Below are 26,456 nucleotides of genomic sequence, written 5' to 3' on the forward strand. Positions count from 1 at the left end.
AAAATAACGACTTTATTCAACAATTCGTCTCCTCCACGTCACCCTATAGCGCCGTTTTGGAGAGTATCCACTGAACGTAAACAGCGTATGCTGTTCTGTGTCAGCTGTGTCACACGGATACACTGTTTTTGTTCAGATCAAATCACAACAACGTAGGAAACAGATCTGGCGTGACGCAGCTGACACAGAATAGCATACGCTGTTTGAGACGAATTGTTGAATGAAGTCGTTATTTTTGTTTTCTTTGCGTACAAAAAGTATTCTCGGAGTGTTGTAAAATTACGGTTGAACCCCTGATGTCACATGGATTATTTTACCGATCTCCCTGCTACGTTCGTTTCTGGAGATTGTGGTAATTACACTGCTGTCTATGGGAGGGTCAGACAGCTCTCAGATTCCATCAAAAATATCTTCATTTGTGTTACGAAGACGAACGGAGGTTTTACGGGTTTAGAACGACATGAGGGTGAGTAATTAATGACAGAATTTTCATTTTTGGGTGAACTAACCCTTTAATACTTCGAAAAATGTAAATTTGAAATATATTTTCTCTTTACATTTTACTTTTAGTTAAGGTTTTAGTAATTTTGTTGTGTTTTTATTAAGATTTTTTAAAATGGCTACATGGCTTTTATTCATTTTTATTTCAGTTTTAGTTTTAGTAAATAAAGTAAATGAAAAAAATTAATGAAAATGAGAAACAACCTGAAGAGTTCCTCTATAATGTCCGTTACAGTTCATTTTATAAGAAAATTTTGTTTTTATGGTTTTAGTTTTGATTAAATAACCCTGCCATCAAGTAACCACCCAAAACCCTAGCAACCTCTCATAACACCTTGGCAACCACATTGCAACATACTAAAAACCTCACAGAACACATTAGCAATTGTTTAGCACACATTAGCAACTGTTTTGTAAGCACTGGTCACATTTTCTGAAAGAATGTGTAGAAATCTAGTTAAAGCAGTTTTTATTAAATTATTCAGTAAAATACTGATTGTGTATTTTCCAGGTGACAGAGTCTCCATTGCTGTCTGTGATGTCACACCTCCTGAGTTTCCTGGAGCAATATTCCCACCTGCAACAGCTGCAGCAGCAGGCGGATCAGTACCGTCTGCAGCTGCGCAGACACCGCGTCCAGCACTGGCGGAAAATGAAGGCCCTGCGTGCCTCCTACCGCCAGCGCCTCAAAGACAAGAACAGTGTGATTAACAGCCTGGAGGAGGTGATTGCTCAGCAGCAGAGCCCATCATATGAAAATGAGGGTGAGACCTTTTGAACCTAAAAAAATAACAGAATGTGTTAATAACAATGAGTTTCATATTAGATGCCACTTGATATTACCTCAATATTGATTTGTTGGGGGATGCTAAATCTGTTACTAGCCCTGTTGTTTGGTCTGTCTGAAGCTATCAGATTTCTAGTTCATTATTATATTCTTTGACAAAGATTCTGTTGATTTCCACAAAAACTTTGGACTGGATTCATGAATTTTTCAGGATCCTTATAGTTCAACGTCAGTCGCGAACAAGACGAGGACACGTTCACATCATGTGGACTGCTAAAAATTGTACTTTAATTAAATGAGAACAATGAAGAAAAAAATGCCAAAAATAGCAAACTGACGGTTTTAGAAACCGCATCTAGCAGTGAGTGACCTCAGAGCTACAGAGGGCATCTGAACTCTCTGGTGGTCTGTTTGTCCTCAGACGTCACCAGATGTTCCTCTGTCAGCTGTTACAACAGGTTTCCTATCAGCCAGACTCACTATTAAACATTGCATGGGTTTCAATGTCAGATGTACTTGTCTTTGTAGTTCAGTGGATGCACATGATCCTTAATGCCATCAGGATTTACTGAGCTATATTAAGCCCAGAGGTGTTTTAAAGGGGATTCAAGATACTGGCAAAATCAGCCAACAAACTCATGGAAATTCACAACTATTTTATGTTTTGGTGAATTAATTGGTGGCTAAAGACCCATTTACACCAAGAACGATAATTATAAAGATGACTATAGCGCCCACACCAACACACAATAACAATGTTCATTAGTGCTGCAGTTATGCTGTCTGCTGCATTAAATGCTTTAAAGTCAGGTGGTGATTCTGATTGGCTTTCAATGTATTTGTCAAATCTTCATACTAATTTTTCCTCAGATTTTTGCATAATTACATCATGACAAACCCTTCACTAGCAATTATCCTCAGCTGTGACTTGAGAGGAAGCTGACAGTGAAAATAAAAGTCCATTTCATGGTTTTAAGATCCCTCTAAAAAAAAAATCATGCACTGTTTAAGTGTCTAGTATTATATAATGAAATATATGACAAATTAGTTTATATGTTGTTTGCAAAAACTGTATTTCGATCAAAGGAGAAGGTGTATTGTTATCTTACAGCAGGGCTAACTGGGTTATGCTAAAAACCAGACAAACCTTGCCAATTTTGTTCATGATACCCACATGTCTGCAGACATTTAAATGTATCCATTAGCCACCTGAAATACAGATATGATTCATGTTAATCAGATGGCTAAATGTCATATGGAAATGCATGTGTTTGTTGCTCCTGAGACCTCAATATTTTTTATTAGCCATGTAGTAAAAATACCCATCTGCTAGGCTGGCACATGTCTACAGCACTTGGCTTGTTTCTCTGAGGCTCACAGAGATTAATAAAACATTGTGAGAGCTGCTTCTCTTACAAATGCAAGTGCACTTACAAACACTAGCAGCGCTGAACTTCACGTGCACCACTGCTAGGTACTATATATAAATCTGGTGTACAGTGGAAAGAAAATTCACCTTTAAACAATGAAGGTACACTTTTAAAAATGAAGGTTCTTTATTGGAATCAGTGGTTCCATGAAGAACCTTTAAAGGGAAAGTTCACCTAAAAATGAAAATTCTGTCACCAGTTTCTCACCCTCAAGTTGTTCCACACCTTTATGAGTTTATTGCTTCTGTTGAGCACAAAGAAGATATTTTGAAGAATGTTGGTAACCAGACAGTTGACGGTAGCCATTGACTTCCACAATATGGAAAAAATACTATGGAAGTCAATGGCTAACATCAACTGTTTTTGGTTACCAACATTCTTCAAAATATCTTCTTTTGTGTTCAACAGAAGAAACTGTTGAGTAAATAAGTAAATCATGACAGAATTTTCATTTTTTGGGGTGAACTATCCCTTTAACATACATGGAACCTCTCCATTTCACAAAAGGTTCTTTATAGTGGAAACGGTTCTTAAGATTTTTAAAATGTTCTTCACACAAAGAAAAAAAAAAGATCTTTGAAAGACATTTTTAAAAAGCTTTACATTTTAAGAGTGTAAATATGATTATACATTATAATTATGTAACCAGAAAGAGACCAGTAAACCTTCAGTAGCACAGCTAGGAAATTGGTGCCGGTTTAATGTTCATTGTACAAAACTATTTGACAACAGAAATCAATCAGAATCAAATAGAAAGTTGTGTAATACTTAATGAGCTTTTTGTCTAAGCCTGTTCCTCCATCACGTTTGTTCCACATCACGTTTGCAGCGGCGTCCCCGTGAGCGAGTCTCCATTCATCCTTCCCACCAATCCACTCGCTCCCCCCGAGAGACTGACAGCGCAGATCTGACACCACCTGCCTCAGTAATTAGTATACAGCTCAGGAAGAGACAGAATCTCTAACTCGGCATATCAATAATTAATGGCAGGAATCTAAATAAAATGTTGCAGAGCAGTTAGGCCGCCAGGCACGTTGCACTGGACTTTGAGTTCAAAACTCGGGTTGTTGAGGTTGTCTCGAGTCATTGCTTAATGGAGTTTTGCTTAAAGGGGTCATATGATGTTGCTAAAAAGAACATTATTTTGTGTATTTGGTGTAATGAAATGTGTTTATGCGGTTTAAGGTTCAAAAAACACATTATTTTCCACATACTGTACATTACGGTTTCTCCTCTATGCCCCGCCTTTCTGAAACGCGTTGATTTTTACAAAGCTGTCCAGTGCGTTGTGATTGGCCGAATAGCTCAAGCATGTGACGGAAATGTTACGCCCCTTACCATACTGTGATGCCGTGTCCCGGAGCGACGAGACAAAAACATTAAAACCCATTATAAACGAGGCATTTGTTGCATCCAATGGGGACATAATTACGGATTATAATGACTTATACTGTTTTTTTATACATTGCGTTGCATCGCGCCGCATAACATAAAACCATGTCTGCATTTGTGATCGTAGAAATGACAAACAACAAGCGCTACTCTACACTGCTCAAAACTCTCGTTTGAATCGTCAGTGGCAAATCCTTTAAATATGAAAACGTACTTACAGTCTGTGAGTCAGAACAGCCGGCATTGTAGTCTACTCTACCAGGATCAGGAAACAGTCCTCCATAAAATGCGCTGCACACATCTGAATATTTGGGTTGAACTGTTCTGGAACAGTGTTGTGAATACAACTTAACACCTGATTTCTAGTCGTGTCCTCTTTTTTCCGCTTTCGCAACGAAACACACAGCGTTTTCACAACATGGCAGCGGCGGTGGCAGCAACAATAAAGTTACACCTTCTTTCTTTGCGTGAACATTTGGGCGGCGTTATGCAAATCTTCCCACACAGTGATGTAGACATGTGGGGGCGTGTTTAAACGAGGCGTTTTAGGAGGGCGTGGACCAGTCTTAACTTTTATAAAGAATATCTCTTTGGGTTTGAGACTTTAGTCTTTGCAACTTTAGGGATCTTGTCAATTCACGAACAGCTTGTAACACTCCAAAGAGAAAGGAAAACTTGAAATCGCATCATATGACCCCTTTAATGGAGTTCTAACATTTCTTGTAAAAAATAACAACTGGAACAAATTTTGAAATGAAATAAAATTAATGTGATTAGCAAAGGAATCAAATGAGAAAATTTTGAATTTAGATTAAATTCTTGGGCTTTGATTTGATATCTTGGCAAACCTGAGAACAGCTTGCACAACTCTGGAGGAGAAACGTGATATTACTGGGCAGTTTTTCAGATGTTCTCCATTTAATGCAGTCGGTATCCAGGAGAAACAATTGTCTTTGTGATGTTGTTATAAAAAAGGAACCTGGGTGATCTACATAAAACACATTTATAAAAAAATAAAAAGTGGATATTTGTTCTTGTCTTTAAGCCCTTTTGGGTGTGGAGGCCTGTTTGAGCCAATAACATTTGGAAAATCTATCCACTGAGAAATCAATATATCAGTTAAGCAGTCGTTGTTCATGTAAATAAAAAGATAAAAGTCTTAAAAAGATTAATTTAAAAATTAATCAAAACGTTAGAATAACTAGAAAAAACAATGTTTACTTTATAAGTGGTAAAGACAAAATATTTATCTATGCAATTATGAAGTGCTTAATAATTGCATTTTTAATTTATCTATTGCTTTATTTATTAGTGTTTTAATGATTTAATCACTTGATTGATTTAAAGTCCATATGAATTAAATTATGTTAAGTTATGATTACTTTCTTTCGAGGTTTTGATTAATTTCTTATTTATCTTTGTTTTATTTAATATCAAATACCACTAAATTTCATATCTAATTATTAATTTAAAAATTATTTAGATTGTAACTATACTTGTCATTATTCATTTCTTTTATCTATTTTTGTCATTGTGAATTTTTTTTTTTTTAAAAAGCTAAGATTATTGGAGTACATTTCACAAGAAAATACGATTTTAGTCTACTTCAAAATTTTAGTGTTATTTGCTGATTCTTTGTCATGTTTTGTGAAATTTACTAGCAATTTCGGAGTGAAAATTGTTTTAAATTTTTTCAGTGTACTTTTGAAATTCCACTCTAAACATCTATGACGTGTGTGTGTGTGTGTGTGTGTGTGTGTGTAGGTGACTGCATGCTTCCTGCAGCGTCTCCGGTTGGGCTGCATAAGTTGGTTCAGTCTCTCTGCAGGCTGCAAGTAGAGAAGAGTCAGCTGAGAGGAGAGCTGCGATTGCTTCATTCCAAGCTTGAGCAGAGAGATCGAGATCGCCATACTAACGTACAGGCTTTCCAACAGCAGGTGCTCAGCATTATACTTCCCCTCTATTCATTCAGTCACAGATTCTATTCATTCATCCTCTCATTCAACCCACCAAATTTATTCATGCAATCAGCCATCCATTGACAAACAGTGTTTTTAATAGCACGTCTCTACATATTCCTCTCTGTTTACCAAACCAATGATTGTTAAAGTAAATAAAATTTACAAAATCAGGTATTAAACTCTGTTGACTGTACTTTTTATCCATTTATCTGTTAATTCAGTTTCACCCCCTTCACCCATTTTTCATTCCAGACTTGCTAAGCTGACAGCATTGATTTTCTCCCTGTAGATTGAGGAGCTGAAGAGCTGTATTGAAGAAAGAGAAGAGGAGCTGTCCAAACTCAGAGTTGCATCGGTAAGCTTTTGGAAGAATCTGTTCCAGTGCTCTGCATTTGAAACTGAGCACATTAAAAACCAGGCCAGACAGTCTCAAAATGTTTCATGACCAACAGTTTATCTGGGTTGTTTCCTCAGATATTTTTTCCAGGCCAGCTGTAACTTTTTTGGTGTGTTTTTTTTCACCAGGGTGTAACAGACTCAGAAAAACGAGTGCTTTGCTTATCAGCAGAGAACGATAGTTTGAAACACAGCCTCACAGTGACACAGGGTCTTCTGCAGCAGCTGTCAGTCATCCCATCCCAGTCCAGCTCCGTGCTCATCAAGGTAAGACTGGCTTTAAATGCATTGGGTATAATGTAAATCTATCTATCTATCTGTTTGTCTGTTTTTATCTATCTATCTATCTATCTATCTATCTATCTGTCTGTTTTTATCTATCTATCTATCTATCTATCTATCTATCTATCTACCTGTTTGTCTGTTTTTATCTATCTATCTATCTATCTATTTGTCTGTTTTATCTATCTATCTATCTATCTATCTATCTATCTGTCTGTCTATATATCTACCTGTTTGTCTGTTTCTATCTATCTATCTATCTACCTGTTTGTCTGTTTCTATCCATCTATCTATCTATCTATCTATCTATCTACCTGTATCTATCTATCTATCTATCTATCTGTCTACCTGTTTGTCTGTATCTATCTATCTATCTATCTACCTGTTTGTCTGTTTTTATCTATCTATCTATCTATCTATCTATCTATCTACCTGACTCACCAGACCTGAACCCCATAGAGAATCTATGGGGTATTGTCAAGAGGAAAATGAGAAACAAGAGACCAAAAAATGCAGATGAGCTGAAGGCCACTGTCAAAGAAACCTGGGCTTCCATACCACGTCAGCAGTGCCACAAACTGATCACCTCCATGCTACGCCGAATTGAGGCAGTAATTAAAGCAGAAGGAGACCCTACCAAGTTATTGAGTACATGTACAGTAAATGAACATACTTTCCAGAAGGCTAAAAATGTTTTTTTTATTGGTCTTTTGAAGTATTCTAATTTGTTGAGATAGTGAATTGGTGGGTTTTTGTTAAATGTGAGCCAAAATCATCACAATTAAAAGAACCAAAGACTTAAACTACTTCAGTCTGTGTGCATTTAATTTATTTAATACACGAGTTTCACAATTTGAGTTGAATTACTGAAATAAATGAACTTTTCCACGGCATTCTAATTTATTGAGATGCACCTGTATATGTGACAATCCTATTTTTCTGTTTTTATCTATCTATCTATCTATCTATCTGTCTGTTTTTATCTATCTATCTATCTGTCTGTTTTTATCTATCTATCTATCTATCTATCTATCTATCTATCTATCCATCTGTCTGTTTTTATCTATCTATCTATCTATCTATCTGCATATATGTGACAATCAACAAATAGAAAAAAAACAGCAGAAATAATGACAAAACAACAAATGTTAAAAAAAAAAAGTCAGCAAGCAGCAAAACAATAATCCTATAATAGTAACCTCATAAATTATTCATGCTGCAATGCATGCTGGGAACTCACAAATCCTTAACATTTTTGCAATATTGAAATGAACATTTTGAAATTGACTAGTTGGGACTACATTTGGGGGAATTATGTTATTAATTCTGTTGAATTATGTCTTAATAGGGCTTTTATGTAGTTTCAAGTAATTTTTTGTGACAAAAAAGGTCCTGTAAACTAGAAAATATGTAGTTGCTTTTTTACAGTGTAATGAATGGAATAACAAAGTGGCTCTACAAAAGTACACTTTTTGTTTATTATTTTTCTATTCTATTTAAAATAAAATACAAAATGCAGCCTGTGATCATACTGTTTCAAACAAATTACAAGGTGCACACACTCACTCATTTAGAATAAACTGAATTCTAAACCTCTGCACACATAAATGTGGAAATTGTATGAAATTATTAGTGTACTGTCTTACCCTGTAGGAAAACGAGAACCTGCGCAGTCGCGTTCTGCAGCTGGAGAGTTCACTGCAGCAGCGGGCAGAGCAGCTGTCACGTCTGGAGCACCAGAGGGAGCAAAGCGACTGGAGAAAAGCAGAAGAGCTCAGGAGACGAGAGGAGAGCGTGAGAGAGCTGCGGCTCGAATTGGACAAAGAACGCAACAAGGAGCCTGTGGTTAAAGTAAGAAAAAATGCAAGAATATGAACTTAAAAATCAAAAAAAAAACACCCAACAAACTAGATAAAAATGACATTTTATTCCCATAGTATGTTACCCAAACTGTGGAGGTAGAGTCACCTTCAACTCTACGCCAACTATCCGAAGCCAGACAACAGAATGAACAGCTTTCTGAGAAGCTAAGCAATCAGAGAGAACGATGCCGACAGTTGGAGGAGAACATCAGGCATTCAGATGAAGTCAGCTGCAATTTGCAACACAAGGTTTTTCAGCTTTATCCATTTGTGTTTATGATTGTACATACAGTATAACTGCAGCTAAAGAACTCAACAACCTCTGTTGCTGGTATCTCAAATACAAAACTCATGAATTATACAGTGCATGTCAGAACACTGTAGAAAACCTCCACTCTTCTAAAAAGTAGTGGCTCCACAGATTGCTGCATATGAGAGGGAGATTGGGACATTAAGGGAGGAGCTGCTGAAGGAGATTGGACATCTTGAGGAAAAGAAAGAAGCGGCTGTAAAAGCGGCAGCTAACTGCTCTCAGGAGCATCTCCAGAGCCTGCAGGATCAGTTCACAAGTGAGTTTACTGTATATATAGTACAAATCTTATAGTTTATGCCCGTTTCTTAAAGGAACAGGCAATAAAAAAATAAAAATATGTTGAAAATGTACTCAGGCCATCCAAGATTTAGATGAGTTTGTTTTTTTCGAACATTTGGAGAAAATTAGCATTACATCATTTGCTCACTAATGGATCCTCTGCAGTGAATGTGTGTGCTATTATGAATTATGGATTTATAATTTCACCAGAAGCGACAGTTTAGCGTTAAAATAATGTTTTGTTTTTTATAAACACAGTTTTTAACTTCACAAGAAATTAACTGATGAACTGGAGTCATGTTGATTATTTGTGGATTATTGTGATGTTTTTATCAGCTGTTTGAACTCTCATTTTGACGGCACCCATTCACTGCAGAGGATCCATTAGGGAGCAAGTGATGTAATGCTCAATTTATCCAAATCTGTTCTGATTTGGAAACAAACTCATCTCTATCTTGGATGGCCTGAGGGTGAGACCACTTTCAGCTAATTTTGTGGGTGAACTATTCCTCTAAAATGGTTTTGGTGATTTCTGGAATGGCGCACTTTATATCATCTTACAGTCTTCGGAGTGTGCTCATGAGCGCCCCTGTCGTTGGCATTGTTAAATGTGCATCTTAAGTGCAGCAATGTATTCAGCTTAGTTTATGTTTATGTGTGGAATCTCCAGCCCTCCAGAAGCGTCTGAGTGCTCTGCCTCCCACATTACGCACCATGAAGACTGATTATGCCAGCCTTCGCAGCCAGGTCCGCAACTTTTCTGACTTCTATGGAACAGCTATCAAAGAAGCCAAGAAACAGGTACTGCAAGCTGCACAAACTTGTACTAAATGTAGAACTTCTAAAATCTAAGAGTTGATATAGTCACATTTTATTTGTTGCTTTTCAATTATGAATCATTTTTTAATATTACAACAGATTATGGCAGCTATAAATGAGATGTCAGAGGCCAACAAAGACCTTTTGGAAAAATACAGAAAGGAGGTAGCTCTCCGCAGGAAGTACCACGAGCAGCTGGTTGAGCTTAAAGGTAGGCAGTATTCACCATTCTTTCACCATATTTTTGTCTAAAATGCAAAATCTAAAACAAGTTGTTGTTTTTTTTCACCAGGTAATATCCGTGTGCTGTGCCGTGTAAAGCCAGTACTGAAGGAAGATCAACATGAAGAAGGCCAAGCAGTAGTTGTGACAACAGACCCCAATAATGAATCTGCACTCACAGTTTTAAGCAAAGGAAAGGCTAAAAACTTTGAGCTGGATAAAGTCTTCCACCCTCAGGCCACTCAAGAAGAGGTAAGCAGGGTAAAAGTCATATTCAACCTCACTATCACTAAATTGGTCATTTTCATGGCCAATATTAAGATTCTATACTATCCAAAGCTATAGCTATCTAAAAGAACTCTTTTTGATATGTATTTTTGACTATAGAGAATGGGAATCTACGTCACGCCGCGTTGGATTCCGCCATGTTTTAGGTCACGCTCTGGAGCACACCGTGTAAACACGCAAATCACCACAGAAAAAGCTGACCGTTTACTATTAATATTTTTTTTTGAAAACCATCTTACATACTCTTAGAATAAAACGGACTAATATGTAAATCTCTCTTTTTTTTTTTAATCGCTCTGTGGTTTGTCTGAGAGGCTGCAAATATTCATTATTCAGTCTCCTTCACTACAGTGGTGCTGATATAGGCTAGCTGCTAAAACACTGGTCAGAGCAGCAGAACCATGGCTATTTTTAAAGGGGAGAATACATAGCTAGATCTCAAACAGTGGATCATTTATCATGGTTATATATCGTCATATTGCCCAATAAAACTGCTCAGTGTAAAGAATTAAGCCATTATAGAGGTAACAGAGCTTACTGTAAGCTGCTTTGAAACGATGTGTATTGTCATATATGATTTTCTTCTATTTGTAGTGTGAGGGCTTACAGTTTAATGCACTGTATATAATAAATCTAGAGATCAATTATTAAGCCACATCTTATTTGAGTTGTTTACCATACAGAGTTTCAGTTTAACTTTCATCCGAGTTCTGTAGTGAATGTAAACATTTTATATTATTTTATGTTTATATGATTCAACTTAAGATCATGTTGGAATGATTAACGCTTACTGTATCAACATAGCGTTAATCAAAAGCAGAGGTATTTCATGCAGACATTGATGTGTCAATAGCATAGCATAGCCCTTATCAATGTCTGCAGGAAATACATCTGCTCTTTCAGCTTTCTAACGCTGAAAAAAGCACGTTTTTCACACCGGCCGTGCAAAGGGCTATGGCAAATAATGTAAAGTGAGCCTTAACCACTCCAACGCGATCTTAAGTAGAATAATATGAACATGAAATCATCAAACGTCTACATTCACTATATTATCCAGTCTCCGCTGTAGCTCCCGTGACCTAAATTCCCAGAATGCATTTCCGCTGTGACGACACATTCCCATTCTCTATTCTTGGTCTTTATCTCAGGTGTTCCAGGAAATTGAGCCACTCATCACATCCTGTATAGATGGATATCACGTTTGCATCTTTGCTTATGGCCAGACAGGATCTGGCAAGACCTATTCTATGGAGGTAACATATAGGGATCTGTAATGATATACCGGTCATAACAAATGGTTCCAATTTCATACTTTTGACCCAGATTATCTGTTTCCATTAATTATTCAATAAGACTGTCAGGTCTCATTAACCGTCCGTGTCTGCTCAGGGAACCGTTGAGAACCCCGGCATCAACCAGCGAGCCCTGAAACACCTGTTCAATGAGATTGAGGAAAGAAAAGACATGTGGACATACACCGTCAGTGTCAGCTCGGTGGAAATTTACAACGAGGTCCTGAGGTATTGCATTTTACCCCTTTATCATGCCAAAATCTATGGTGGTTGCCACGTGAATGCAAAATAAATTGTTGCCAATAATGTTAGAAGCATCTAAGTAAAGTGAGCTTTTAGATCATTAAATAACCTGACGTTCAATTGATGTTTATGAGGAATATTAAGGATTAGTTCACCCGAAAATTAAAATTCTATCATTAACTTCTCACATTCATGTTGTTCCAAACTCATAAGATTTCCTTTCAACTTTATAACTCCAATAAAGATATTTTATGGCACGCAAGAGATTTCTGTCCTTCCTTTGAAAGTCTATTCCAAAACATTGATTCTTAAATATGAATCGAGTGGTTTAATTCAAGTCATTTATTCCCATTTAAACATTGATCAACACATACATAGAGCACATCAAATATGGTAAGTGAAAGCTCAATTGTACTTGCTTGACATGCAAGAAAAAAACTCATTGGAAAAACCCTGGAGCTTTCTTTTACAGTCTCTTTATGTACTTTTTGATGTGTCAAACTTTTGGTTAAATGGACTTTCAATGGAGGAACAGAAATTTCTAGTTTCATTTTTGGGTGCACTAACCCTGTATTACAATTAAATCATTAACATTTCTTTATTGTTAACGTCAGAGATCTGCTCAGTAAGGATGGAGAGAAACTTGACATCAAGATCAACCCTGATGGGACGGGTCAGCTTCATGTGCCAGGACTCAGGGTCATGGAGGTCAAAAGCTTCCAGCATATCAAGAAAGTGAGTTCATATGTCAAGATAATGCTGACTATACAAAGACCACTCTCTCCAATGATCTGTTGTTACTTTTTGCAGATTTTGGCCATAGCTCGAAAGAACAGGATTACATTTGGAACACAGATGAACCAGCATAGCTCTCGATCTCATGCCTTGCTCACTGTGACTGTGCTGGGCACAGACCTCGCCAGTGGAGCCAAAACCACTGGTCAGTCCCAACGATTCTGGAACAATTTAGATTGCTTGAGTTGTGTGAGAATTCTCAAAGTCCTCAAAGTCATGAGTTCCCCCTCTAAAAGCTGTCGCTATCCTTGAATGACCATAATCTGTGACCTCTCCTTTACAGGCAAGCTGAATCTCGTGGATTTGGCTGGTTCTGAGAGGGTGTGGAAGTCTGGGGCAGAGGGGGAGAGACTGAAGGAAGCCCAGAATATCAACCGCTCACTGCTGGCTCTAGGAGATGTGATCCAGGCCTTGAAGGCCCACCAGACTCACATACCCTTCAGGAACTCACGACTCACCTACCTGCTGCAGGACTCACTGGGAAAAGGCAACAAAACCGCCATGGTTGTTCAGGTACAATGATTTACCAAGACTCACTAGCTAACCCTGTTAGCTTAGCTGTGCCAAGCCCCTTTCAAAACGACAAATGTGAAAAATTGGCCGGGGTTTAAAAAGGCAATAACCCAGAGTTGGTTGGATCACAGCGTTAAAGCGCTTCCTACATTGTAATGTCAATTTTTAAATCAAGCCAATGAACAACAAAGCTCATGTAAAAAATAATTTGTTTTCTTTAGGTTTCTTCTCTTGAGAGCAATGTTGGAGAGACCCTGTGCTCGCTAAAATTCGCCCAGCGAGTGTGTAAGGTGGAGCTAGGCCCTGCTGCAAGAAAAATTGAGACGGGGGGACATAACGAAAGCAAAAATTAATGCATACCATCAACCCTCACAAGTAAACACCAGAAATGGCATCAACTCAAGCCTTGCACTTTTCCAATCCTACTCAAGGGCTACAGTTCTGGTAACATCTGTGATGCCACATAAGTTCCAGTTTCTTCCTGCTACTTAGCAATGGCTTTTCTCCACCAGCTGATCTGCATGTCAAAGTCTCACCAACACCACCAATATCTAGACAAGCTCTCTGTCACCATAAGTTCAAAATATCACAGAAAATTCTCCACAGGGAAGACTGGTGAGGATATTTCAGTAAATCTTGCAAAAAAACACTTTGTGGAGTCACTACACAAGAGGCCACAGTATCGTAATTGTGTAATGCTTAAAGGTTCTACTGATATTTACTCAAAAACCTTTAAATTGTTTGGTATAATATATAGTCTAGGAAATAATGGCCAAATTATGTATTTTTTGTGTATGGTTGGTGTGGACTTCTATGATTGTTATGTGTGTTGAACCAGCCAATCTGTCTTTTATTAGGTTCAGAGGATGTGAGTTCAGCCAAATTGCACGAGATCAGCATTTGCTGATTTTATTTCTCTGACAGAGGTGTTGTCTTAGCGTTTCAAGATCCAAGCTAATAACCGTAAGGTCTCATTCTCAACCACTAGGGCCTCGTTTATAAAGTGTGCGTTCGCAAAGATTTGATCTTAGAGTGTGTGTGCGCTTAAATCCACGCCAACGCTAATATTTGTAAAAACTGCCTTTGACGTGGAAAAGTGTTTATCGTCACGTCAGGGTCTGAGCAGACGTATGTACTTTTTCTTGTCGGAGTGCTGCAGGTTTTTGGAAATGTAAGCTGTTCTTGCAGCTCGCTGTTCTAAATTCAAGAATTTGGACGATGACTGGTGATCTTTTGTTAATGACATTAATTAGGAATCGTTTACAAGGCAGAGAGCTGAAACCATTCAGTTGCGGGCAAGTTCAAGATTAGTTGCGATTCATAGATTTCACATCTGAAAGAGAGGCGTACGTGCGTTTTCTGTGCGTACGTTCATTCTATGAATCACACATAGGCCTACACATATTTGAGAGATGATCGTAAGATCAAGTTTAGGATGGTTTCTGCGCAACCTTTTATAAGCGAGGCCCCTGAAACGGTGATTCATGAAATTATTTGATGATAAATTATTTGGCTGATTCTTGAGTTACTTGATAACACCACTCTGTCACTGAAGGAGAAAATAAAGCCAGGATTTGGAAAGGAAACCATTTGCTAAAGATGAGAACGAATGTATCTATACTTCACAGCATATTGTGTGCAATAGCACCTCTTAGTGGTGAGCATCTACTTTTTTGGTTTTGGCCCAATTGAGAGTGACCACACAGAACAAAATGTTACTCTTAAACATTAATATATATATATATATATATATATATATATTCATTATTAATTCGTAATAGACATACCAACATATCAATATATTTAAATTATATATTATTATTATCTTCCTAGGATGTTTAGGATAAGTTTACGTTTAATGTGAAATGTCATTATTGCTCTTTTAGTTTTAGCCATGTTACAGGGGGAGGTGAGGAATGCACTTTATTGTCAGAGACTTGTGCTGTCCATACGACTTGTCTTTTAACAAAATGTACAGTAGGTCTATCAGTTTGTTTCCGAAAATTTGCATCTTTTAAATCGTGGCAGAATAATTCTAGAAAATTTTTTTTATCTGACACTGATTTAACTCTTCTTTAAGCAAAAATTTACTTGATTTTATTAAGTACTTGAAGAGACTGGCTCATGTACACACACTAATTTATTCTAACTTATTCTACATATCATGAAGCCAGAATAATGTACTGCAGTTTTATCTGTACTGTTCTCCTCAATTATCATATTGTATTCTTCTCTGTAACGTGTCTGATTTTAGAACTCTCTCATATTAATGAGAAAGGAGAAAAATACATTATGAAAATATGAATTTAGCCCTTCTTTATCAGCATTCAGGTTCTGTTTTAAAAGAAGTGTATTGACATTGGAAAATGTTTTTATCATAAGACCCAGAAAGGAAAAAGACCGAGTCAATTTAGAAAAGAAAGAACTGTTTACTTATACAAAACAACAAAATAATAATAAAAAGGAGAAAGTCATCTTTGTGTACTCCATAATGAAACACAAAAACACCTGTATTCCTCTCATTCTTCCTTTCTGTATCTCACTCTCTCTCACAATCACCTGATCTGGATGTGTGTGAACTCATGCTGAGCTCAGCATAAAAAAATCAGTTTTAAACACACACTGCTATGTAATGAGGATTTGGGCAGGAAACTTCTAGAAAATCAGTTGTGCGTGACCGTCATTCTCAACAGATTCAATCCGAGTCTCCCTCTTCCACGCCAACTGCTCCGACCGCTCCAGCCAGCTCTTCCTCGCTTCCCTTGAGCCGTTCACCTGTGGAATGACACAAATGCCCAGACATATCTATGAACATCAAATATGTGTTTCACCAAAAACTCTTGTGTGCTCTATGTCTGATTTGGTGATCCATAAAATACTTGTTTTTAAGAAATTACAGAATTTTCATTTAAATTGTGGGTTTAAGAGACAAAACTAGTAATGTTAGGTCTAGTTTGTGCCAGAGGAGCGTACAGAGACAGGAAGTCCATATATGATGTCATTAAGAGATCTCCAGAGCTTTTGAACCTTCTCAGCAATTAGCCTTACATCAAGCCCTGGTGGAGCTCAATGCAAAAAGGCTCTACAACTATAGTTTCAATATATTACTGATAAAAGAAGTGATGCAGAGATGGATTAATGCTTTAGTTATACATTGTACATTATATTAGTGTCCACACCAAAGGGACGTTCTAACATTCATCTTATTAAAAGCGTGCTGCAGTTGTCATCTGTCACTTTAAATGCTCAAGCTCTTTCAAATTAATGTTTTTATCATTCATCATCAGCTGGAACAAATAATTTGCATCGTTATTGTGTCGATTTGCAATTAGAACAACTATTGAAAATTTGTCATTACAGTTATCATTATAGATATCATCCCTGGTGCAGACCTGCCTTAGTCTCTGTCATGTCATACTCACGTATAAGTTCAGCAATGGCTTTCTGTGTTCGCCTCTCTAATTTCTCAAGTTTCTTGGCAACGTCCCTCTTTAGATCCCTATTACAAACACACAACACAAGCATTAAATGAATGAAAATTTTAACTAAAATGGATCTCAATGAATATGATGCATGATTGCGTTTTAGGAGTAAAAATTTAATGTTTGTACCAGTCTGGTTTTCTGGGGGCAAGATTGGCCAGATCCTGAGAACACAAGTCAAGAGTGAAAAAAGAGAATAAGATTAGTTTAAATTCAGTGATTCTTGCACTGTTTGAGACGACACTTTTCCACTACAAAAGACATAATGAGAAATAATGACATGTAAATAAGTCTACAAAGACAGAGCACACATACAGTGTAATTTGTTTAATGAGCAAACAACTCTTTTGAGCTGGTTCTTTTAATGAATTGTTCAAAACAAGACTCACAAATTATAGGTTTGAAGCTCCTACTTCAAAAAGTTTGCAAACACATTCGCAAATTTTTGTAAATTAATTATTTTATTTAGCAATGAACTAAACAGAAGTGAAAGCAAATACATTTATAATGTTACAAAAGATTTATATTTTAAATAAATGCTGTTTTTTAACTTGTCAGTAATCAAAGAATCCAGAATTACGGTTTCCAACCTTGATAATAAGAACTGTTTTTAATAATTAAGCACCAAATGCAAGTATCAAAATAATTTCTGAAGGATCATGTGGCACTGAAGACTGGAATAATGGCTAATGAAAATGTAACGTTGCATCACAGAAATAAACTACATTTTAAAATACATTAAACATGAAAAAATATATTTTACAATGTAATACATTTTCACAATATTACTGTATTTTTGATCTAATAAATGTGGCACTGGTGACTTCTTTCAAAGAGACTTCTTACAAAAACAATAAAAAAATCTTAATTATTCCAAAAGTTTGACAGGTAGTGTATATATTCAGGAAACACTGGTGCTCTCCATATGGCATCATGTTTGAAAACTGAGACTTTGTATCACTCACCACTTCCTCAATCACAGGCTCTGGGTTTGCAGCTTCCAGCTGGTCCTTGACCTTGTCCTCCACTACAGTAATATGAAATAAGACCAGTCAGACAACCTGTAACCCAACACCTGATCACCTGCTGTAACATTATCACCCAGCATCACTATCAGTGAACGGTCTGTTTAATTTGCTGGTATAAACATTTGAAAATATAATTTAAAGTTACAGCCAGTAATATGTCTTGCAGGTAAGCCAGAAGTGTTCTCACCTGATGCAGGTTTTGCTTTGGGCACCTGTCGCTCCTTCAGCTCCTCGTCCTCCGGCATGTAATTCCTCAGCTTCAGCTCTCTGCAAACATAATTCCAGAATTATGTAATTCACTCAGTTATAAAGTCACTTCCCCATTATAACCTATTCAAGGAGATATTACAAAGGCGATCACACAAGCAATCACAGGAAACCCCAGTAACCAGCAGGTGGCAGTGCAGATAAACATTTAGTTTGGACCATCAGCAGCTGGTGCTGTTGGATCACTGAATCTGGCCTGTGACAGCATCCAGAGTACATTTGCTCACCATGTGAACAAAGCATCCCTTCATCTTTGTAGCACTAGCTAATTAGCATGTAGCATCTGACTGTGTCTAGGGACTGCAGGCTCACAGCTGAGAGGGGCTGAGACAAGCCCAATTATGCCATCGCTCAACCGGCAGGTTTGTTAACATCTTTGCAAGTTACAACAAAATTGGCTGCTGGACCTCCAGGGAAGCATAGAGGGTTCTTCACAGCTTGATCAACAGAAGATGCATCTGAAGGTTCGTATAGGAGACTGAGAATTCATTTTCATCAAATTGCTCACTGGTTTGTCTCCAGAGATGTGTGCCCATTTTTTCCTCAAAAAAAGGGGCTACAGCAGACCTACATTCATCACCACTTTATGAATAAATAATGAATATTTAGTAAAAAAACTGATGTATACACTCACATGTTATTAAGGTAAATGTAATTACTTTTTACCTGACGGCTATACCACATGACATTTGCAGTCATTTAACTGAAGTTTTTCTTTAAAGTGGTATAAAAGTTTTCAAAACCAAAGTCATGTGGTGCAACCAATATTAATAAAATGATATCAAGGACAATAAGTCAATTTTGCGACATTTTCATGACAAAGCAAGGTTAGTGCAACTTGTAAAATGTCATGTGGTGCGACTCTCCAAAAACTAAAAATTAAATCAAAATGATCTTTTCCTTGAAAAATATTTTTTAAATGTTTTGAAACAATTAAGATCATTAAACTTTTCTTTAAAATGGTATAAAAAGTTATAAACCATAAGAAACCAACTTGAAAAGAAAAAGTACACATCCTTTTAAACTAGCCTTCTAAAAGATTATTACTTTTCCTTATCATGGACACTCTTATTTGTCACTGACCAGACTATAACAAGCCAATGTGGTCATCACCGCTTGATCTATATGTGTACAAGTACAGTCAAACCATGTAATTAGATGGGCTTGGACCAAAGAGATTGTTAATGTCAGCTGTGTCACTAATCCTTTTCAATGCTCTTGGGTGTAGGGTTATCAAACTAAAGCATAATGAAATGGAAAAACATGTAATCAAAAACAAAGCATTGTGACCACTAATTTCACAGCCAAACCCTATCAAGGCCTTGCAAAGCTGCACTAAATATTATGACCCCAAACAAGAGCATTGAAGGGTTTTGGAAAAACACTCAAAACAACAGACTGAAACAAAGAGCTGGGAACTCCTCCCTGTCCTCAGCTTTCCTGAAAAGACTTCCTGACCACCTGCTGGAACAATACAGGACCACTGGCTTTCCTCATCTACAGTAAAGCGGCCAAACAATCCATCAATTTTAGAATGTCAACAGCCGTTTGTCAAACTCTAAGTGAGCATTTCGAACATCCTGGAGTCTTGAATAATTTGTGGCCAAGGGACTGAGCGAACTGGCTAGAACAGTATCCTGTTTTCTAATTTAATTACATACAGAAATACGGATTAATGCTCAAGGGAAAAGCTCTTGTGTTCTTGAAGTGCTCAGAGGGACGGAGCTGAATTGAGGGCCTTGACAGTTTGGTGGAAGGTCTCTCGTTTCTCAGAGCTTGCAAAACAACCGAGGGGACCATCATCAGGCTTCCATCAACCTAAAATAAGCAGCAGTGGTACAGTAAATCCTGACTGCTGACAAAACTAATTTAGAGAGAACAGAAATAACAAATATGATGTGGTAGGATGGGTTGCTTTGCTTGGGAAAATTCCAAGTCAAGTTGGACATTTGACATTGTCCTACCGCTTAAGCTGTGACTAAATACTATCTGGCACAGGTGAAAGGCTGAGCTGCATTCAAAAGCTGAGCAGACATTCATTATCTGCCTCGCCTCACTTCAGAATTTTGACAGCTTAAACAAAAAGACCAAGCTGTTGCCCAACAAAAGTGGATGTTTCCACTTATTGAGTATGGAACTCAATAAGCAGAAAACACTTATGCACAATAAAGTACACTACTGTTCAAAAGTTTGGGGTATGTAAATTTTTTCATGTTTTTAAAGAAGTCCTTTATGTTCACTAAGGCTGCATTTATTTGATCAAAAATACAGTAAAAGTAATATTGTGAAATATTATTACAATTCAAAACAACTGCTTTCTATTTCAGTATATTTTAAAATGTAATTTATTCCTATTATGGCAAAGCTGAATTTTCATTATCATCACTGCAGTCTTCAGTGTCACATGATCCTTCAAAAATCATTCTATTATGCTGGTTTGCTGACAAGAAACATTATCATTATCAACGTTGAAAATTGTAAATTTTGCTGTGCTGCTATTTTTGTGGAAATTTTAATCTTTTTGATGAATCATCAAAACCTGTTTTAATAATTTTCTTTACTGTCACTTTTGAATGAAAGTAATATTTTTAAGGTATTAAAATTTAATTTTGATTCATTCTGAATTTATTTTATCATAAAAACAAACCATTAAATCCCATCTATGGTCTAGGGGTATGATTCTCGTTTCAGTGCGAGAGGTCCCGGGTTCAAATCCCGGACGAGCCCCCACTTGTTACGTTCCACTTTCCCAGTCTAGGGTTGGGAGTATTTATTCAAGTTTTTTTTTCAGTAATATTCTTCAAAATAAGATACTCGTAACATGTTACTGCAGTGAATATTCCAAATCATAGCAAACAACGCGTCACTCCTGAAAAATGCAGTGAATCCAGAGGAGAGTTTTCGGGAAGGTCGATTTTACGCGTAAATTACTCAGAATTTACTCATATATTTACGAATGTTTCATGAATGAGGCCCATTGTTTCCAAACTGTGTTGCCATTTTAATAATGCATGTTTAAGGAGACACACCTTGAAACATTCTCTGCCTGACAACCTTCAATATCACCTTCATCTAAAAAAAAACAAAGTTAATGCCTTATAGCCACAAAATTATAGATCTATTAAGTGTTAAATTGGTTAATTCTGTTATTTACCCAGCCTCATGTTGTTCCAAAACGACATAATTTTCTTCTAAGGAACACGAAAGAAGATTGTCATACAGGTTTGGAAGGACGTGAGCTCAAGTAAATGACACTTTTTTTATGTGACTATTACTTTAACATGTACTAAGGGAGACGTAGTCCAGATATTGGGTGATGATTGTTTAGGAACCTTTGCAAACTGTCAATGCCAAACACCTCTTGAGCTCAGGGAGGGAAGCACAAGGGTTCTGTGAATCTGAACGTAAACAATGGGGGGAAAAAAGCAAAGAGCTTGAGGCCTTGGCTTGAGCCTGAAATAGAGCTGAGAGCGACCTTTACCTCACAGCCCTTCTTAAGATCATGTAAACAGAGTACAGTTTTGTTATTTATTGTCCATTTAGAAAAGGCAGTCTATCCAACAAGGACTTATTTGGTTCTAAATGATAGAACTGAGAATTTAGTTTAGTATCCTTATGTATAAATGACACTAGATTTTATATATTTGTGTGTTTTTTTTACCTGTGTCTGTCCTCTGTCTCAGAGTCCTCCAGAGCTCTTTTTCTCTCAGGCTCTCCATCCTCAGATGCCTGTCCCTTTAGTTTAAAAAAAAAACATCTAGTTAACATAAGCAAAGAGACAAAATCCAAATAATGTTCCAAAACTCGAATGAGATTAAGATACAATGAAGCACAGGAAAGTTCTGATACACAAAGAAAGAGCCAAAGCTCTAATGTGCACATTTAAGGAAACAAACAAAAAATAAATATTCAAACAGGGTTAAACGGAACTTCCCAAGTTTTAAGTTAAAGGGGTCATATGATGCGATTTCAAGTTTTCCTTTCTCTTTGGAGTGTTACAAGCTGATTGTGCATAGATAAGATCCCTGAAGTTGCAAAGACTAAAGTCTCAAAACCAAAGAGATATTCTTTATCAAAGTTAAGACTCTGCCACGCCCCCCTAAAACGGCTCGTCCTAACACGCCCCCACATATCTACCTCACCATGTGGAAATATTTGCATAATGCGCCCAAATGATCACGCAAAGAAAGAAGGCGTGGTTTCAGGAACAGCAGTTAGTGTTGAAGCAGCCATGTCAAGGAGACGCTGTGTGTTTCTAGGCGAAAGCAAAAGCACTTTATTTGGCCTTACGAAAGTAGATGCATTTAGGAATCTTTAAGATTACTTACAACAGAACAGCAATGCATTTTATGGACGACCGTTTCGTGAACCTAGGAGAAGAGGTCATTCTGCCTTTGCTATGACAATCTGGCGCTTCTGAATCAGCTACTGTAAGTATGTTTTGCTATTAGTTTAAGTATTTGCTATTGACTGTTCAAATGCGGAGTTTTGCGCATCGTGTGTGTGAGAAAGAGAGAGAGAGCGCTCGCGCGTGAGAGAGGGGGTCACATCACAGTGGAGTCAGCTGTCTTAACCGTGGCTTGTGTACTGCAAACACATACCAGCTTCATCACTGTGTCTGTCACGCGACTCTGTTCCCCTTTCAGGCTTGAACTGATGGTAAAACTAATGACATTATTTACTGTCTTTACATTTATTTTGAAAGATGAAGCTCGCGATTATGGTAAGGGGCGTTACATTTCCGACGAGTGCTTGCGGTGTTCAGCCAATCACAATGCACTGGGTCAGCTGGCCAATCAGAGCAGACTGCGCTTGTCGGAAGGAGGGACTTTGTAGAAAACGAAGCGTTTGAGAGAGGCGGGGCATAGAGGACCTACAATAATGTACAGTATTTGAAAAATAATGTGTTTTTTGAACATTAAAGCATGTCAACATATTCTGTTACACCAAATACACAAAATAATGATCTTTAAAAAAGCATCATATGACCCCTTTAAACTCTAACAACATCTGTGGCATGCCAGTAACCACTGATAATAATTGACTTGTTCCTCATTATTCAAGGCAAACTTGTAATACAAATTAGTGAAGAACCGTATTGGTTTAAAGATCATTCAAACACAAAATCAATTGAGGCGTAACTTCTAATATTTTTTTTAATGCTAAACTTCCTTCTTTGGACAATAATAAATGTATTTAAAGATAAATGGTGGAAAAGTCAAGAGCTAAAATTATTAGAATGCATCTTCTTGACGTCAACTGATGCTAATTTGCTTATAAAACAATGCAATGCTTTACTGTTATGCTAACTCGCTAACTAGAGCATGTTAGCCCGTGAGCGCGCATTTCCCCTTACAGAAATAACATTCATTATCACACTCACTTGAAGTTGCCGGTCTCGTAGAGCTTTTAATCTTTCTTTTCTTTTTAAAGCTTGCTCTTGTAAAGAACCCACAGGCTTCTCCATGGTGAAAATAAAGCATGGGTAGCCGGATCGATGAATCTGTTATCGATTATGCAGTTTGTGCAGAGCTTGGTAGAAGAACACCGAACACATCGATTACTATAACTTGTCAGACTTGAACATAATTAAACTAACGGTAAAATATGTAAATATTTTTTTATATATATACTATAATACACTGACTATAATATAACGACAACATAATTATAATATTACATTCCTTATTATACAATAAAAAAGTTAATATAAATAATAAATTAATCTGTGCATATAGAATGATGGTTGGCCTATTTAGATAATTTGATTATTATAGTGACATATGCAGGAGTTCGGATTTTTGTGAGTTTGATAATTGACTCTGTGACTCTGGTTAGTAGTCTGGATGTGTTTTTTTTCTTCTTCTATAGCCTAACGAAAAATCAAATATATAATAACGTACTCCAATATCATTTAATTTTCTTTTTTCCATGAAACACAAAAGCTGATTCTGGAGCTTCTGTTTTTCACATAAAGAACGTGAATGGTTATTTTTCAGACTACATTAATATTTTAGCTAACGGCTAATAAGATAATAATTTCATGTTTGTACTGGAAACCGATAAATGGCGGATTTACACACACACAAAGAAAAACTACACTTCTAAATAAAAAAATACAATAGGTTACAATAAAATCAACAGTTTACAACTGCATATAGACTTTCAAACATCATAACAGTAAAATATGTAAGATAGATATGCTAGCCCTACTATGCTCTGGTCTGTTTAAAAAGCCTAAGAAAGAACAAGTAACATCTATGAAGATTGTGCAGAGTTTAACTTAAGTAGCATAAAATAAAAATTAAATCAAAAACATATTCAGATCACAACTCATCTGAATAGAAAAAAAATGAGCCACAAGTTCCCCAAACAGGCAAACAAACACCGGAACATGACATGGTGAGGAATGTAGGGCATTGCCATGGCAATACAGCTGCCATATAGGTCCATCCTCTTCCCAGTGACCAAACAGTCACAAAGATGCACTTAGCAATGGGATTAATACAAATGGTGCATTATGACCCCCATCTCCTAGACTATCATTTTATTTGATTACTAAAATGAGTAAAACATTTTTTAAATATTTTATTGTTTAAAGGCCTCATATTGTAGTATATAGTGTGGGAAAAGGGGTAAATATGTGCTTTGATTTAGAAAGGATGTATTGTTTAAGTTGCGGTATCTTTTAATCTATGTTTAAAGTTTACCGTCATCAAAAGCATATTGTTGTTCCAGTCAGGCACCAAACACAATAGACCCTTCAGAATTATGTTAAATATGGCGGTGTCATTGCACATGCAGTTATAGACAAAAACCAATGTGCCAAATGAAAATGGAAAGACACTAAATGAGATCATTCAGACTCTTTACCAAACCAAAGTTTATTTGCATAGAGTTTGCATGCTCTCAAGGGATCCAATGACCATATGGATCTTGAATCATTCTGAATGTAAAGATGTTTTACTCTCAAAAGCTTGAGCTGTGAAAAAAACTCATCAAGTCACACTGTTTGTGTGATTAAAACAACAAGAAGGAATATTAAAGGGGTCATATGATGCTTTTTTAAAGATCATTATTTGGTGTATTTGGTGTAACAGAATATGTTGACATGCTTTAATGTTCAAAAAACACATTATTTTTCAAATACTGTACATTATTGTAGGTCCTCTATGCCCCGCCTCTCTCAAACGCTTCGTTTTCTACAAAGCCCCCTCCTTCAGAGTCTTAACTTTGATAAAGAATATCTCTTTGGTTTTGAGACATTCATTCATTCATTCATTCAATCAGCTTGTAACACTCCAAAGAGAAAGGAAAACTTGAAATCGCATCATATGACCCCTTTAATACTTTATAAAAAAAATGGCAGGCCAAAGGCATGTATTAGGGAAAGAAAATGGAAAATATGTTTTATTTATATGTGTGTATGCTAATTCATCTAGATCCTGTTTGCTTCTAAATGGTGAAGTGAGAGTGTGTTTTGTGGAGAATAATAAATACTGTGTGTTGTGTAGAATAATGATGACACACCGTGCCTGTGTGTGTGTTTTGGTTTTACCTGTGCTTTCAAAGCTTTTCCACACTCTCCAGCCTCAGGTGTCCACCCCTGTAGTTAAAATTAACTAATTAACAAGAGCAATGTGACAAATCCCAATTATGATCCAAAATCACGGCTAAACCCTGAGATACAATGAATCAGAGCCAATGTCCTAATGTGCAAATTTCAATCAAGAATGAAGCATCAAATATTCAGGCAGCGTTAACTGTACATAAACAACTTTCTTATGCACTGCACAGCCAGGACAAACGAAAACACTCATCACCAAACAAGGCTCAATTTAAGTAAGGACTCGGACTAAAAAAAAAATAATAATAAATCCCGAGACCTCTGTAGGCCTGAAACAAAATATTGTCCGTTATATTATCTTTATTGAATTTCACTGAAAATGTATGTCTCAATTTATAGAACAATGTCAAAGAGCATGTCCAAATCAGCATAATTACACTTTCATTTTTAATAAACTTGTTAGTGGGGCTTCATTTGATTTATGATTCTTTTTCTTTCATTTTTGGTAAACTATCCTTTTAAATAGGATGTCAGCACTTCCAAATCTTTGGAATTAAAAATAAAATAAAATAAAAAGTAATAATAATAATAAAAACAAACAAACAAACAACATTCTCTTCCATAATTATATCTGTATATAGATTTTTTTATATACATATTTTGTCTGTCTGTGTGTGTGTGTGTGTGTGTGTGTGTGTGTGTGTGTGTGTGTGTGTGTGAAAAAATATATCTATAGT

At 36.7% G+C, this 26,456-nt stretch overlaps 2 protein-coding genes across 3 annotated transcripts in view; one reads left to right on the plus strand and one right to left on the minus strand.

Moving 5' to 3' along the window:
• The window catches only part of LOC107743172 (kinesin-like protein KIFC3), a 17,543-nt gene extending 3,452 nt beyond the window's left edge, over positions 1–14,091 (plus strand). Inside the window, exons 4-19 of one of the 2 annotated variants that reach the window (XM_016556307.1) lie at positions 1,013–1,265; positions 5,875–6,047; positions 6,361–6,426; positions 6,597–6,734; positions 8,403–8,600; positions 8,687–8,860; positions 9,033–9,180; positions 9,874–10,004; positions 10,122–10,233; positions 10,315–10,496; positions 11,681–11,785; positions 11,922–12,052; positions 12,682–12,802; positions 12,878–13,007; positions 13,146–13,375; positions 13,597–14,091. In XM_016556307.1, coding sequence (XP_016411793.1) covers positions 1,013–1,265; positions 5,875–6,047; positions 6,361–6,426; positions 6,597–6,734; positions 8,403–8,600; positions 8,687–8,860; positions 9,033–9,180; positions 9,874–10,004; positions 10,122–10,233; positions 10,315–10,496; positions 11,681–11,785; positions 11,922–12,052; positions 12,682–12,802; positions 12,878–13,007; positions 13,146–13,375; positions 13,597–13,728 — 2,424 coding nt within the window. In that variant the 3' untranslated portion in view covers positions 13,729–14,091. Of the gene's footprint in view, positions 1–1,012; positions 1,266–5,874; positions 6,048–6,360; positions 6,427–6,596; positions 6,735–8,402; positions 8,601–8,686; positions 8,861–9,032; positions 9,181–9,873; positions 10,005–10,121; positions 10,234–10,314; positions 10,497–11,680; positions 11,786–11,921; positions 12,053–12,681; positions 13,008–13,145; positions 13,376–13,596 lie in introns of both variants that reach the window. The other variant, XM_016556306.1, reaches the window with a different exon arrangement.
• Positions 14,092–15,765: 1,674 nt separating this feature from the next.
• Positions 15,766–23,690, minus strand: ccdc12 (coiled-coil domain containing 12). Its single transcript, XM_016556375.1, has 7 exons — positions 23,536–23,690; positions 21,814–21,887; positions 18,073–18,152; positions 17,823–17,884; positions 16,987–17,021; positions 16,798–16,874; positions 15,766–16,150 (listed from the first exon to the last, which is right to left on the minus strand). Exons 1-7 carry the CDS (start codon positions 23,617–23,619, stop codon positions 16,071–16,073), a joined length of 492 nt encoding a protein of 163 aa, XP_016411861.1. The 5' UTR covers positions 23,620–23,690; the 3' UTR covers positions 15,766–16,070.
• Positions 23,691–26,456: the final 2,766 nt, after the last annotated feature.

This window comes from Sinocyclocheilus rhinocerous, unplaced genomic scaffold (genome assembly GCF_001515625.1).
Source record: "Sinocyclocheilus rhinocerous isolate Xijiao unplaced genomic scaffold, SAMN03320098_v1.1 scaffold946, whole genome shotgun sequence".
Classification (NCBI taxonomy): Eukaryota; Metazoa; Chordata; class Actinopteri; order Cypriniformes; family Cyprinidae; genus Sinocyclocheilus; species Sinocyclocheilus rhinocerous.